This window comes from Cervus canadensis, chromosome 11, assembly GCF_019320065.1.
Source record: "Cervus canadensis isolate Bull #8, Minnesota chromosome 11, ASM1932006v1, whole genome shotgun sequence".
NCBI lineage: Eukaryota > Metazoa > Chordata > Mammalia > Artiodactyla > Cervidae > Cervus > Cervus canadensis.
The window spans coordinates 2,907,172-2,921,775 of NC_057396.1; the positions used below are offsets into that span (position 1 = coordinate 2,907,172).

The window sequence follows — 14,604 nt, forward strand, 5'->3', positions numbered from 1 at the left end:
GCAGACTTGTGAGATGAGTGCAATTGTGTAGTAGCTTGAGCATTCTTTGGCATTGCCTTTCTTTGGGATTGGAATGAAAAGTGATCTTTTCCAGTCCTATGGCCACTGTTGAGATTTCCAAATTTGCTGGCATATTGAATGCAGCATTTTCACAGCATCATCATTTAGGATTTGAAATAGTTCAACTGGAATTCCATTACCTCCACTAGCTTTGTTCCTAGTGATGCTTCCTAAGGTCCATTTGACCTCACATTACACAATGTCTGGCTCTAGGTGTGTTATCACACCATCGTGTTTGTCTGGGTCATGAAATCTTTTTTGTATAGTTCTTCTGTGTATTTTTGCCACCTCTGTTCCAATGAATATTCAGGGCTAATTTCCTTTAGGGTCAACTGGTTTGATCTCTTTGCTGTCCAGGAGACTCTCAAGAGTTCTCCAACAGCACAACTCAAAAGCATCAATTCTTTGTGGCTCAATCTTCTCAATATGGTCCAGCTCTCACATCTGTACATGAATACTTGAAAAACTCTAGCTTTGCTTATATGGACCTTTGTCAGCAAGGTGATGTCTCTGCTTCTTAAAATGCTGTTTATGACAAACATAGCTTTCCTTACAAGGAGCAAGTGTCTTTCAATTACATTGCTGCAGTCATCATCTGCTGTGATTTTGGGGCCCAAGAAGATAAAATCTGTCACTGCTTCTACTTTTTCACCTTCTATTTGCCATGAAGTGACTGATGGTTTACTATAATCTCAGTTTTTTAAATGTTGAATTTCAAGCCAGCTTTTTCACTCTCCTCTTTCACCCTCAGTGATATCATCTGCATAGCTAATGTTGTTGATATTTCTCCTGGCAATCCTGAATCTTGAATCTTGGCAAGCACAATGCAGCTTGTGCTTCATCCAGCCCAGCATTTCGCATGATGTACTCTGCATATAAGTTAAATAAGCAGGGTAACTGGCTTCCCAGGTGGTGTTAGTGGTAAAGAACCCACATGGATTTGATCCCTGGGTTGGGAAGGTCCCCTGGAGGAGGGCCTGGCAACCCACTCCAGTATTCTTGCCTGAAGAATCCCAGGGACAGGGGACTCTTGTGGGCTATGGTCCCTAAGGTTGAAAAGAGTTGGACACAACTGAAGCGACTTAGCACACATGCAAGCAGGATGACAGTATACAGACGTGCTCCTTTTTCAATTTTGAACCAATCAGTTGTTGGATGTCTGGTTCTAACTGTTGCTTCTTGACCTGCATACAGGTTTCTCAGGAGGGACTCTCAAGAGTCTTCTCCAAAATCACAGTTCAAAATCCATCCATTCTTCAGCGCTCAGCTTTCTTATAGTCCAACTCTCATATCCATACCAAAGAAGGCAATGGCACCCCACTCCAGTACTCTTGCTTGGAGAATCCCCGGGATGGGGAAGCCTGATGGGCTGCTGTCTATGGGGTCGCACAGAGTCAGACACGACTGAAGTGACTTCGCAGCACATCTATACATGACTACTGGAAAAATCACAACTTTGACTATATGGACTGTTGTTGGCAAAATATTGTCTCACCTTTTAAATATGCTATCTAGGTTTGTCATAGCTTTTCTCCCAAATAACAAGTATCTTTAATTTCATGGCTGCAGTCACCATCTGTCATGATTTTGGAACCCAAGAAATAAAGTCTCTCACTGTTTCCATTGTTTCCCCATCTATTTGCCATGAAGTGATGAGACTGGATACCATATTGTGCTACAAAAACAATCACATTAACTTTAATGCATTAGGGAAAATATATATGTAGCCATGACACTATTCAAGATTCTGGCCAGATTAAGGAGAAAGGCAACCTGCATTTTTTTTTATTCTCAATATAAGATCATTCTTGTATATGCCTTATTCTCAATATAAGATCATTTTTGTATATGCCTTTTTTTATTCTCAATATAAGATCATTCTTGTATATGCCTTATCATTCTTGTATATGCATTAAGAATGTTGCTGTGCCTTAGTGGGAATCTACAAAACTCTTCTAAAAACTGAAAACTTTTGAAATGGATCTGAAATAGAACTCTTAAAAATTCCCAGCTGTTATGTATATGATAGGATTATTGTTCAAAAACTAAATAATCTTGAGAGAAATGTGATCATAGAATTATAAATCCTAGAGTTTGAAAAAAAGGTTAAGTCCTTTAAAATTCCTCCTTAATGAAGCAAATCCATTTTCAAAATTCTGAATATTTATGCAGTTCCCATGATAGCATTTTCAGTAATTTAAAAACAAAACAACTTCTGTCTCAAGATTCAATTCATTCCACTCTTAAACAGGTCAGCTTATATGGTGTATCAGTTGGAATGTGCCTTCTGCTAAACTCCATCCATTACCTCTATACATAGAATAAAAGAGAAAGTTTAGTTACTCTACCATATAATAGATTTTCACATCTTCAAGTACTTGAAGGTACTTTTTAGGTCTCTCTGCACCCTCACCCCACCTCAATTCTTCCTACACTCCCACTCATTTCAAGCCTTTATTTTTATAATTCTTAAGAAATGATTTCTACACAGATACTTCACTATTCTTGTACCTTCATCAGTACAAATATTAGTTTGTCTGCACTTATGTAATATATAGCACACGGATTATAATTGGACAGACTCTTTTTTCACCTTCACTTCTTTCCTCTGGCTTCCCACATCCTTTTTTGTCACATTTTTATTTTATTTTTTTCATGTTATCCAGTCCATTCTTGAAACTGCATCTCATTGATTATTGTACATGAATACACTGAGCTTGCTTGTTTCTTCAAAGCTTCCTGAAAAGTTTTTAACTTCCACTGTAGCCTACTTAAAATAGGAAAACACAATAAGTAATTTGGACCATCGATAACTTTTCATTACTTTCAAAATGGCCTATGCTAAAGCAAATATAATCATGGAACATAAGGCATGACCTTTCAAAGATGCCATATTATGTTATACTTTAGGGTAACTTGAGGATTCTTTAATTAGTCAGTCAGTATGCAATACTGAAATATAAGATTCTGCTGATGTGAATTTTGTTTATTGTGAAATTTGTTTATTCACAATAGTGAATATTGTTTATCCTTCATCAAAACAGTCTCTTTTTGTAGAAGTTTAAATTTTTCAAATGAGGGAGTTTGCCAGTCTTTCTTCATGAAACAAATTTCTTGTGCCTGCAAAAAAAAAAAAAAAAAAGGAACAATCAGGGTCAGTGTCTAGTGATGTGATTTATTTCAGTATAAGTTAGTTATGCAAAGTATTCCTTTTGCACAACACTTTCAACACTTATTTCTCTTCTACTGTGTAATTTTATTTACTTTAGTAGACTAAACATAAAGAGGGGATTCTGATAAGATAACTAAGGTTTTAGAATACAAAAGTTGAAGTTGGGAATTCCCTAGTGGTCTGGTGGATAGAACTCTGTGCTTCCACTGCAGACAGCATGGGTTCAGTTCCTGGTGAGGGAACTAAGATCCTGCAAGCAAGTCAGGTGTCAGGACCGATAAACAAACAAATGCAGATGGAGCTTAAACAAAGAAGCAAATACTATCTGAAATTGAAAGGCTTTAAAGGGAAAAAAAAAAGACCTTGATCTCAAACTCTTAAAAGCAGATGAATTAAAGTAGTGGAAAAGACAAAAAAAGAAAGAATCTGGTCATTAACAAGAGCTAAATACTTACTCAAATTTTAAATATCATCTTATTAATAAATTCAATATTGGATCCACTGAAAAGAAAAGAAGAATAAATGTATAATATGGAGTCCCAAGAGACATAAATATAAAACATATATATATATATATTTTCTTGATTGAATTAAGCTCTCAGTCAACCAAGGGAACATTTAAAGACCTGAATGACAATTTTTTGCTCAAGAAATAGCAAGGTAAGAGGAAAACTTAAAGAATAACAATGCAATGGCTATAAGCCAATCTCATAAAGATAAAAGTGCAGAATTCTGAAGGAGACTGGCAGACATCCCAGATCAATTAAGGAAGAAATCCTGCTGTATAGACAACACATTTGTCTTTGAAAACTTAAATTTAGATAATGTAGCCCAAGAATGGATAAATGGACATAAAAATATAACTAAACTGAAAAAGAATTATAGATTTGTGGGGATTTTTTTAATATGATAAATGTGTAATTCAGTGACTCATTCTATTAAACTGTACCTCTGGTTAACTCACTGAAGTAAAGGTAAACTAATATTTGGCAGAACAGAACTCCAACCCTACCTGGCTGACTGAATGGTTTTCAAAAAGTCAAGTTGACAGTCTCACCAACCACTAATTTTAAAATATCAAATCTGGGACCTAGTGCTCAAAATGTATCAGCCTTACATCAAATGCATTTGACATTGTTATTTAGAAACCCAGAACAATATGTAGTTTGTATATATATATATGTATGTATGTATATAAAGTAAATTACAAAGTGTAGCTTAAAATGAGCACATCTGAGGATTGAATTGCCATGTATTGCTACCATGATTTTCTTCAGGTTAGGATGCAGAAAATAGAAATAGGCCCACAGTTGAGTCTATCAAGTAGAAAGAAATATCACTACCAGTTTTCATGTGTTTGATGGTATAGAGTTAGCATGTGTCACTGAAGGCAGAGTTGTAAAGATGAATACTTAACGAGAAGGATCTCAATGCCATGGCCTGTTGTGGAAAGACGGTGTTCAGGACACAGGATCCCTCATCAGTAATTGAAAAGAGTAGATTAATGCTGCTTTGAAGCAAATTAAATAAACCCACAAGTTTCAGTCCTCCAAACAGCCCTTTATTCCAGAGTGATTTAATTCCTCTTTAATCCTTATCTAGAGAAAATACACTTAAATTCTCATAATAATGGGAATAAAAATATAAATGTGATACACATAACAAATAAGTTGGTTAAAAATATGAGTTTAACAGATAACTTTATTGTTAAAAGAATCATTTGATCAGTTTAAAATGGTGTTCTATTTTTTGATGAGTCAATAAAATTTAATAATATATTTTGCACATACTTGATATAAAATAATATACAACCATTACTGTATTCCAGATCTTTAAAATCAGCAGAACTATTTAAAAATGCACCAAAATTTGTCAACTTATAAATATTTAATTTTATTCTTAGGCACCTAAAATATTCAAACATCTTTTTATTTTGAATACAGAGTTTAATCCATTACTTTGAGGCAAATCATAGGTCAAAATCATTTTGTTATGTATCTTAAAGTGTCAGGGATAATTATATCTTTTTTCTAAATTTGTCATAATTTTAGTCAACTGTATTTCTTCTATTATTTCCTTCTACCATTAAAACTATTTCTGTCTGTTATTGAACCCACCTTTGCATGGAATGTTCCCTTGGTATCTATAATTTTCTTGAAGAGATCTCTAGTCTTTCCCATTCTGTTGTTTTCCTCTATTTATTTGCAGTGATCGCTGAGGAAGGCTTTCTTATCTCTCCTTGCTATTCTTTGGAACTCTGCATTCAAAGGGGAATATCTTTCCTTTTCTCCTTTGCTTTTCACTTCTCTTCTTTTCACAGCTATTTGTAAGGCCTCCTCAGACAATCTTTTTGCATTTCTTTTCCATGGGGATGGTCTTGATCCCTATCTCCTGTACAGTGTCATGGACCTCTGTCCATAGTTCATCAGGCACTCTGTCTATCAGATCTAGTCCCTTAAATCTATTTCTCACTTCCACTGTATAATCATAAGGGATTTGATTTAGGTCATACCTGAATGGTATAGTGGTTTTCACCACTTTCTTCAATCTAAGTCTGAATTTGACAATAAGGAGTTCATGATCTGAGCCACAGTCAGCTCCCAGTCTTGTTCTTGCTGACTGTATAGAGAGCTTCTCCATCTTTGGCTGCAAAGAATATAATCAATCTGATTTCACTATTGACCATCTGGTGATGTACATGTGTAGAGTTCTCTCTTGTGTCGTTGGAAGAGGGTGTTTGCTATGACCAGTGCATTCTCTTGGCAAAATTCTATTAGCCTTTGTCCTGATTCATTCTGTGTACTCCAAGGCCAAATTTGCCTGTTACTCCAGGTGTTTCTTGACTTCCTACTTTTGCATTCCAGTCCCCTATAATGAAAAGGACATGTTTTTTGGGTGTTAGTTCTAAAAGGTCTTGTAGGTCTTCATAGAACCATTCAACTTCAGCCTCTTCAGCATTACTGGTTGGGGCATAGGCTTGGGTTACCGTGATATTGAATGGTTTGCCTTGGAAATGAGCAGAGATCATTCTGTCATTTTTGAGATTGCATCCAAGTACTGCATTTTGGACTCTTTTGTTGACCATGATGGCTACTCCATTTCTTCTAAGGGATTCCTGCCCACAGTAGTAGATATAATGGTCATCTGAGTTAAATTCACCCATTCCAGTCCATTTTAATTCGCTGATTCCTAGAATGTCGATGTTCACTCTTGCCATCTCCTGTTTGACCCCTTCCAGTTTGCCTTGAGTCATGGACCTAACAACCAGGATCCTATGCAATATTGCTCTTTACAGCATTGGACCTTGCTTCCATAAACATTCACATCCAAAACTGGATGTTGTTTTTGCTTTGGCTCCATCACTTTATTCTTTCTGGAATTATTTCTCCACTGATCTCCAGTAGCACATTGGGCACCTACTGACCCAGGGAGTTCCTCTTTCAGTATCCTATCATTTTGCCTTTTCATACTATTCATGGGGTTCTCAACGCAAGAATAATGAAGTGGTTTGCCGTTCCCTTCAGAAGCAGAAGATATTAAGAAGAGGTGGCAAGAATACACAGAAGAACTGTACAAAAAAGATCTTCACAGCCCAGATAATCACGATGGTGTGATCACTCACCTAGAGCCAGACATCCTGGAATGTGAAGTCAAGTGAGCCTTAGAAAGAATCACTATGAACAAAGCTAGTGGAGGTGATGGAATTCCAGTTGAGCTATTTCAAATCCTGAAAGATTATACTGTGAAAGTGCTACACTCAATATGCCAGCAAATTTGGAAAACTCAGCAGTGGCCCAGAACTGGAAAAGGTCAGTTTTCATTCCAATCCCAAAGAAAGCAATCCCAAAGAATACTCAAACTACCGCACAATCGCACTCACATCACACGCTAGTAAAGTAATGCTCAAAATTCTCCAAGCCAGGCTTCAGCAATATGTGGACTGTGAACTTCCAGATGTTCAAGCTGGTTTTAGAAAAGGCAGAGGAACCAGAGATCGAATTGCCAACATCCACTTGGTCATCAAAAAAGCAAGAGAGTTTCAGAAAAACATCTAATTCTTCTTTATTGACTATGCCAAAGCCTTTGACTGTGTGGATCACAATAAACTGTGGGAAATTCTGAAAGAGATGGGAATACCAGAGCACCTGACCTGCCTCTTCAGAAACCTATATGCAGGTCAGGAAGCAACAGTTAGAACTGGACATGGAACAACAGACTGGTGCCAAATAGGAAAAGGAGTACGTCAAGGCTACATATTGTCACCCTGCTTATTTAACATATATGCAGAGTACATCATGAGAAACGCTGGGCTGGAAGAAGCACAAGCTGGAATCAGGATTGCCGAGAGAAATATCAATAACCTCAGAAATGCAGATGACACCACCCTTATGGCAGAAACTGAAGAGGAACTAAAAAGCCTCTTGTTGAAAGTGAAAGAGGAAACTCAAAATGTTGGCTTAAAGCGCAACATTCAGAAAACTAAGATCATGGCATCCGGTCCCATCACTTCATGGCAAATAGATGGGGAAACAGTGGAAACAGTGGCTGATTTTATATTTTGGGGCTCCAAAATCACTGCAGATGGTGACTGCAGCCATGAAATTAAAAGATGCTACTCCTTGGAAGGAAAGTTATGACCAACCTAGATAGCATATTAAAAAGCAGAGACATTACTTTGCCAACAAAGGTCCATCTAGTTAAGGCTATGGTTTTTCCAGTAGTCATGTATGGGTTTGACAGTTGGGCTGTGAAGAAAGCTGAGCACCGAAGAATTGATGCTTTTGAACTCTGGTGTTGGAGAAGACTCTTGAGAGTTCCTTGGACTGCAAGCAGATCCAACCAGTCCATCCTAAAGGAGTTCAGTCCTGGGTGTTCATTGGAAAGACTGATGCTGAAGCTGAAACTCCAATACTTTGGCCACCTGATGTGAAGAGCTGACTCAGTGGAAAAGACCTTGATGCTGGGAGGGATTGGGGGCAGGAGGAGAAGGGGACGACAGAGGATGAGATGGCTGGATATCATCACCGACTTGATGGACACGAGTTTGAGTAAACTCCAGGAGTTGGTGATGGACAGGGAAGCCTGGAGTGCTGCGGTTCATGGGGTCGCAAAGAGTCGGACAGGACTGAGCGACTGAACTGAACCATTAAAACATTTTATCCTTACCTATGCTTTTATAGAGCTGGACCATTGATTTCCTTAAATGAAAGTAAAATTTTGAAAATAAATGTAAGCATTCATGCTAGATAATAAACCAATCTTTGAGTTATCCTTTTATTATAGTTATTGAAATATCAAAACATGAGCTTATTAAAATTAATGGAAAACTTCTATTCTTGTATATAACAAAATTTTCTACAACTAATAAAATTTATTTGAGCTTGACAAAGCTACATATTTATACCAAGTGGTGAAAATTTATAAGAGAAGGCAAATTTTTAAAAATAAAGCATTCAGATTTCTGAAAGATATTTTTAATAACCTAGTATAATACTCTCATTTCATAGGAAAGGATATAATCCCCATAAAATTCAATATTGACTAAGTTTAATAGTCTAGGAGCAGAGGAGAAATTAGGAATGTTATGTCGAACTATTTCACTTTTTCTGAGATCTAGTGAATAGAAGATAAATAACAAAAGGATGTGCTATTTGAATAAATTAGGCTTTATCTAAAGTCGGTAGATGTTTCGTTTTTAAAGGCACCACTGGTGTGATTCACTTGAAATGAAAGGCTTCTGAAAGGTCATACAGCTTTTCATAACTTTTCCACCATGGTTTTTTATGAGTTAGTCAAAGAAGCCAAGCGCATTTGAAAATATAATAGGAGACACCATTCTTGTGTCTGTTAATCAAAGGAAGAGTAGATATTAAAAATAGTGTCATATTCTAACCTACCCTTTTATCAAATCTTCTTCCAGAATATTTGAGATAAATGTCACTTTATAGTAAAAGGTAAATACATTTACCTATCACTAGTTGGGCTTTCCTGGTGGCTCAGCGGTAAAGAATCTGCCTGCCAATGCAGAAGACACAGGTTCAAGTCCTGAGTTGTGAAGATGCCCTGGAGAAGGAAATGGCAACCCACTCCAGTGTTCTTGTCTGGGAAATTCCATGGACAGAGGAGCCTGGTGGGCTACAGTCCATGGGATCACAACGAATCAGACACTACTTAGTAACTAAAACAATAACATTATTAGTTGCCTTCATTTGAAAAAATTTTTTTTCTAGATAACATAGGTTTCTTTTATACTTAAATGCCATCAAAAGTCAAATAAACATAAAATAGATGATTTACATTATTATAAACACTATAGGAGTAAATTTTATAAATCTGTTTACATTGAGGGGCCTCATTCTTCTAACTGACACATAGACATTTGAAATGTGTTGACATTCAATATTTTGATAAGTTAGTTTAGAATACATGTAAAAAATAAGTTGGTACAATTTTATCTTGATAACAGACCTTTCCCATTCTCTCAATATATTTTTATTAAGTTCTATTCTATGTATAGTGATACCTTAGTTGATATAGTCAACATAATTTACAAGGATTTTTTTTTTTAAATCATTCACTTGTTTTTGGCTGCCTTGGGTCTTAGTTGTGACTGGCAGGATCTTTTTGTTACTGTTGCAGCTTGCAGGCTTCTCTCTAGCTGTGGTGCACACCCATGCGAGTTCCGGAACACAAGGGCTCAGCAGCTGTGGTTTCTGGGTCTAGATGCCCAGGGCCACTTGTGATCTTAGTTCCCTGATCAGGGATTGAACCTTCATCCCCTGCATCAGCAAACAGATTCTCAACCACTGGACCACCAATGAAAAATTAATTGTTAGGTAATACTGAAAACCAGATTCAAAATAATTGGTTAGTCTCTGGTGCCTAATTTTTGGTTTTGTAGTTGATTGGGGGTATTTATCAACATTAGAAATGAAGAATATATTGATCATGTGTGACACCCTTTACTATTCTCAGGTAATTATCTGACATTATGAATTAATAATGCCTTGAGACAGCACTTGTTCTGGAGATGCCGGGGATCGAACCCGGGGCCTCATACATGCAAAGCATGTGCTCTACCACTGAGCTACATCCCCAGCTGAAACTCCAATACTTTGGCCACCTCATGCGAAGAGTTGACGCACTGGAAAAGACCCTGATGCTGGGAGGGATTGGGGGCAGGAGGAGAAGGGGACGACAGAGGATGAGATGGCTGGATGGCATCACCAACCCGATGGACATGAATTTGAGTAAACTCCGGGAGTTGGTGATGGACAGGGAGGCCTGGCGTGCTGCAATCCAGGGGGTCGCAAAGAGTCGGACACGACTGAGCGACTGAACTGACTGACTGAGACAGCACAGATTTAGTATCTTGGACAAAACTACTTTGAATATTTTAAATTCAATGTTTCATATAAGTTATTTAGATAAGTAAACCTCTTTACCATTTTTATACTTAGTCATAAAAACATAAACCACTTGTACATTTTCTCATGTTTCCTATATTCTTATGTCAGAAGCTACGGGTGAAATTTAATGAGCATTTCCAACCACATTTTAAAAGTAGCATCATATATTTTAATTACCCCCAGCCCATCAGTCTCCAATCCTCTTCTCTTATTAATACATATATGTGCCTGTTTATGATCTGTCATCCATTTGAATGTATGCTCAAAGAAAGCAAACATTTTCTTTCTCATGTTCACTATCTTATCCCAAGAGTTTTTAGACTAGAGCATGGAAAAAGGGAATAACTAATGCTTAAATAAAACTTGCTGGGTGAATAAATGACTGAATGCCAGTCTAGGTTTTAAGTCCCTTCTTGGTCCCTCTTCCAGGGATTGTTTATATTTTGAGACCTCTTGTCCAAGTGACTTATTGAATACAAACTTTTTGATCATGTGCCACAGAAATACCTTTTATATCCCTATATGTTTGTGTACCTATAAAACAACACAGTCATGAAACAATGCAATGTTATTGTCTCTAATGAACCCTGATAATTAAATTTCTAAGCTATTGTATGCCATTCTATTTATTAAAAAAATAATGCTGTAGCAGAGGATTTTTCAGAGCAGTGAAAATACTTTGTATGATACCATAATGATGAATGTGGTGTGAATATTGGCAAATACACAATATTTAATGGCAAATATTCCATGATGTATTTGACCAAACCCACAGGATGTGCAACACCAAATGCGAACCATGATGTAAACTTTATGTGTACCATATGTAACCAAGAGTGTACCAAGTTCATCAACTGTAGCAACTGTACCTTTCTGGTGGGTAGATATGCTAGTCTGGGAGGCTATGCTTCTGTGGTGGCACAGGGGAAATCTTTGTATCATCCTCTCAATTTTGCTGTGAACCTAAAATTGCTCTTAAAAACAAAAATGTCAATTAAAAAAAAATAATGCTGGTCTTGAATTTTATTTCACAATGCACTAACCCACAGTTTGTAACACTGTTTAGACAAAAATGCCAAGAGATGAACCCACATTAATTTCTGAGTATGTAGAAAGAACACATATATTCTAGTCAGGCTTGGATGGTGTAATCTAGAGTTTAATTTTCCTGAACTTCCTAGGCTTCTTAGTGCTTCTGGCTCTCTCTATACATGAATATTATATATAGAGATATCCTCACACCCCCAACTTTCAGGAGCTGAAAGGCCTGAAAGAGAATGGAAAATGTCTCTTCTAGATCTCATCCTTGAGCAGCTAAGAAATTAAATAAATTTGAATTTGGATTCAGTTACAACAAAACAAAATACTAAAGTTCTTTCATATAACTATCACCAAAACCATGCAAACTTAAGAATGACTACTCTCCTTTTGTATTTTTTTTTTTTAAGTAAAGAAACTGAGGCTCAGGAGCTCAAATGACTTAAGGTGAGAAACCTAGTGACCAGCCGAGCCTTGATTCGTTGTTCCTTTTCCAAATATAGTCCCCTACCCCTGGGGGCTATAGACATGATTTAGAAGTTCCTGGAATCCACGGGCATTTCCTCTGCACCTCTGCGCTTCCACATACTCAGAGTATGTGGCCTCAAGGCCTGGATGACCCTGCCTCTCTTTGTGGACCATGAAGACAATGTCCCCTCAACTTCTTCACTTTGCCAGTCTCAACTGGCCCAACCCCACCCAATTTCTAGATCTTTCTACAGTGCAGGAGGCAGGTGGTGGGACACATGCAAACACCCCTGACAATTTACTGTTACACTTCATCACATGCAACCCTAACACCCAGCACACGATGTGTTTCATTCTGAGAAATTATCCTCGACTCGGCCTGGAGGCTCAGACGGTAAAGCGTCTGCCTGAAATGCGGGAGACCTGGGTTCAATCCCTGGGTCAGGAAGAACCCCTGGAGAAGGAAATGGCAACCCACTCCAGTATTCTTGCCTGAAAAATCCCATGGATGGAGGAGCCTGGTGGGCTACAGTCCGTGGGGTTGCAAAGAGTCGGACACGACTGAGCAACTTGGCTTTGGCGAAGGCCACACCTACTGGAGTTCAAGGGATTTCTGTGGCTCAGTTGGTAAAGAATCCACCTGCAATGCTGGAGACCTAGGTTCGATCCCTGGGTTGGGCATGGAGTGTATGGTCCATGGGGTTGTAAAGAGTCGGTAAAGAGTCGGATGCGACTGAGTGACTTTCACCTCACTAGGGTTCAAAGTAAAGATGAAAATCAAGCTCCTTGCTATTGAGTTGTTCCTTTTTTTTTTTCCACTTAGCAAAATCTTGACTGGGCAAAATCTGATCTTGGTTATTGTAAAGGACAACTTTCCAACGGCAGCCCTTCTCAAATTCCGCCCCTCCCCGACCCCATCACTAGGCAGGAGCCACTTCTTGGGGTGATTCCGCCGCCCTCTCGCATTTCCTCCCAGCCCCCCGCTCCCTGGTTCCCCTCGCCTGTCTGGTCTGAAGTGTAGTGCCGAGCCCCGCGCGGTGGGGGAGTCGCGTCCCGGGTCGTCCGGCCAGGCCGGGCGGCGGCGCTGGGCTCGGCCCGGGAGCCTGGCGCGCCGCGGCGGGGAGCCCGAGTGCGCGCAGCCCGGGGCGCCGCCGCGGGCGGGGGCCGCTGCTGCTCCGCTCGGCGCCCGGGCGCCTGTGCTGCAGCTGTCGGCCACCGGAGGGGGCGAACAAACGTCAACCTGTTGTTTGTCCCGTCACCATTGATCAGCTCTCCGCGCCACGAGGAAGTGCGGCCACCCCCCGCGCGGAGAGCGCGGCATGCAGGAAGTTTGCGGAGAGCTCGGCGACTAGCGCGGAGGCCAGGGCCAGCGAGCGCGGGCGCGCGTCCCGGGAGCCTGTCCCGGCTTTTTCTTGGAGCGACGCTGTCCCCGGGTCTCTGATCCCAATGCACCGGCTCATCCTTGTCTACACGCTAGTCTGCGCAAACTTTTGCAGCTACCGGGACACTTCTGCCACCCCGCAGAGCGCATCTATCAAAGCTTTGCGTAACGCCAACCTCAGGCGAGATGGTAAGAGACTCGGATGTTATTTTATTTTATTTTTTTGAATTAAATAATTACTTTTTTGGTTGTCATCACTGTGGTTCCCCCCACCCCCCGCCCCTTCGGTTTCTTTCCTACGAACCTTAGTGGCGTGTGTGTGGGAGGGGGTGCAGAAGAGGAAGAGAGGTGTGGTGCTTGCCTCCATCCCTGAGAGCCCCTTCCTGGGAATGGGACTGTGGGTGTAGAAGGCGGTGTGCCTGGAGAGGACTGGAGAACCCCGGTGACTCATCTCCCGGACCCCAGAGAAGTCATTTCGGTTCCATCCGTCCACTGATCCAGGACCTCGGAGCTGGAAAAAGTCGCAGGCTGCGCCTCCCCATGCTCAGGTTCTTAATCTTTTGGACTTGAAACAGATGGGGCATTTGTGATAGGTGGACGGACTCAAGAGTGGCCTTCTCTGGGTGATTTATTTTTATTTTTCAAGTGGGAGGAGAGGGAATGATTCGTTTCAGAGGAAATGGTAGCTGGAGCATAGGGACCGTTTATTTATGTATTATTTATCTTGAGAGGCCAGGTGCGCAGTCTGTTGCCCCGTTCATCCCCAGAGTGACTTTCCCAATGGAGTTCAGCATGGCTCAGAAACTCAGAATTTGGGAGAAAATGCTTTTTGGAGTTTCATCTGTATTTCAGAGGGACCTGACTCCTGCTGTTAGTTTTCTTTCATAGAGGTCTTTCCAACTGTTTGCAAGAAGCAAATCTCCTTCAACAGGCAAGTCTTAAGCAGAGTCCCAAAAAGGCTTGCTTGTTTTCCTTTTAGGGAAGACACCTGGGCCACTGGAGGCCAGTGATTTTAATTGAGTTTGCTATCTGGGCCTCCACCAAGATCTGAAGTTAATGTATTCCTCAGTTCTTAA

General features: G+C 39.8%; 1 protein-coding gene, 1 long non-coding RNA gene and 1 other non-coding gene across 5 annotated transcripts in view; 1 reads left to right on the forward strand and 2 right to left on the reverse strand.

The window, feature by feature from the left end:
• Positions 1-3,035: 3,035 nt before the first annotated feature.
• On the reverse strand, positions 3,036-13,911 carry LOC122449655. The gene is made up of 3 exons (XR_006271991.1): positions 13,833-13,911; positions 11,511-11,615; positions 3,036-3,180 (listed from the first exon to the last, which is right to left on the reverse strand). It is a non-coding gene; the product is annotated as an uncharacterized LOC122449655 (long non-coding RNA).
• On the reverse strand, positions 10,258-10,329 carry TRNAA-UGC. The gene has a single exon. It is a non-coding gene; the product is annotated as a tRNA-Ala (tRNA).
• PDGFD (platelet derived growth factor D) overlaps positions 13,137-14,604 on the forward strand; it is a 266,713-nt gene continuing 265,245 nt past the window's right edge. Inside the window, exon 1 of one of the 3 annotated variants that reach the window (XM_043481507.1) lies at positions 13,137-13,717. In XM_043481507.1, coding sequence (XP_043337442.1) covers positions 13,594-13,717 — 124 coding nt within the window. In that variant the 5' untranslated portion in view covers positions 13,137-13,593. The remainder of the gene's footprint in view (positions 13,718-14,604) is intronic. The other 2 variants (XM_043481506.1, XM_043481504.1) reach the window with 2 other exon arrangements.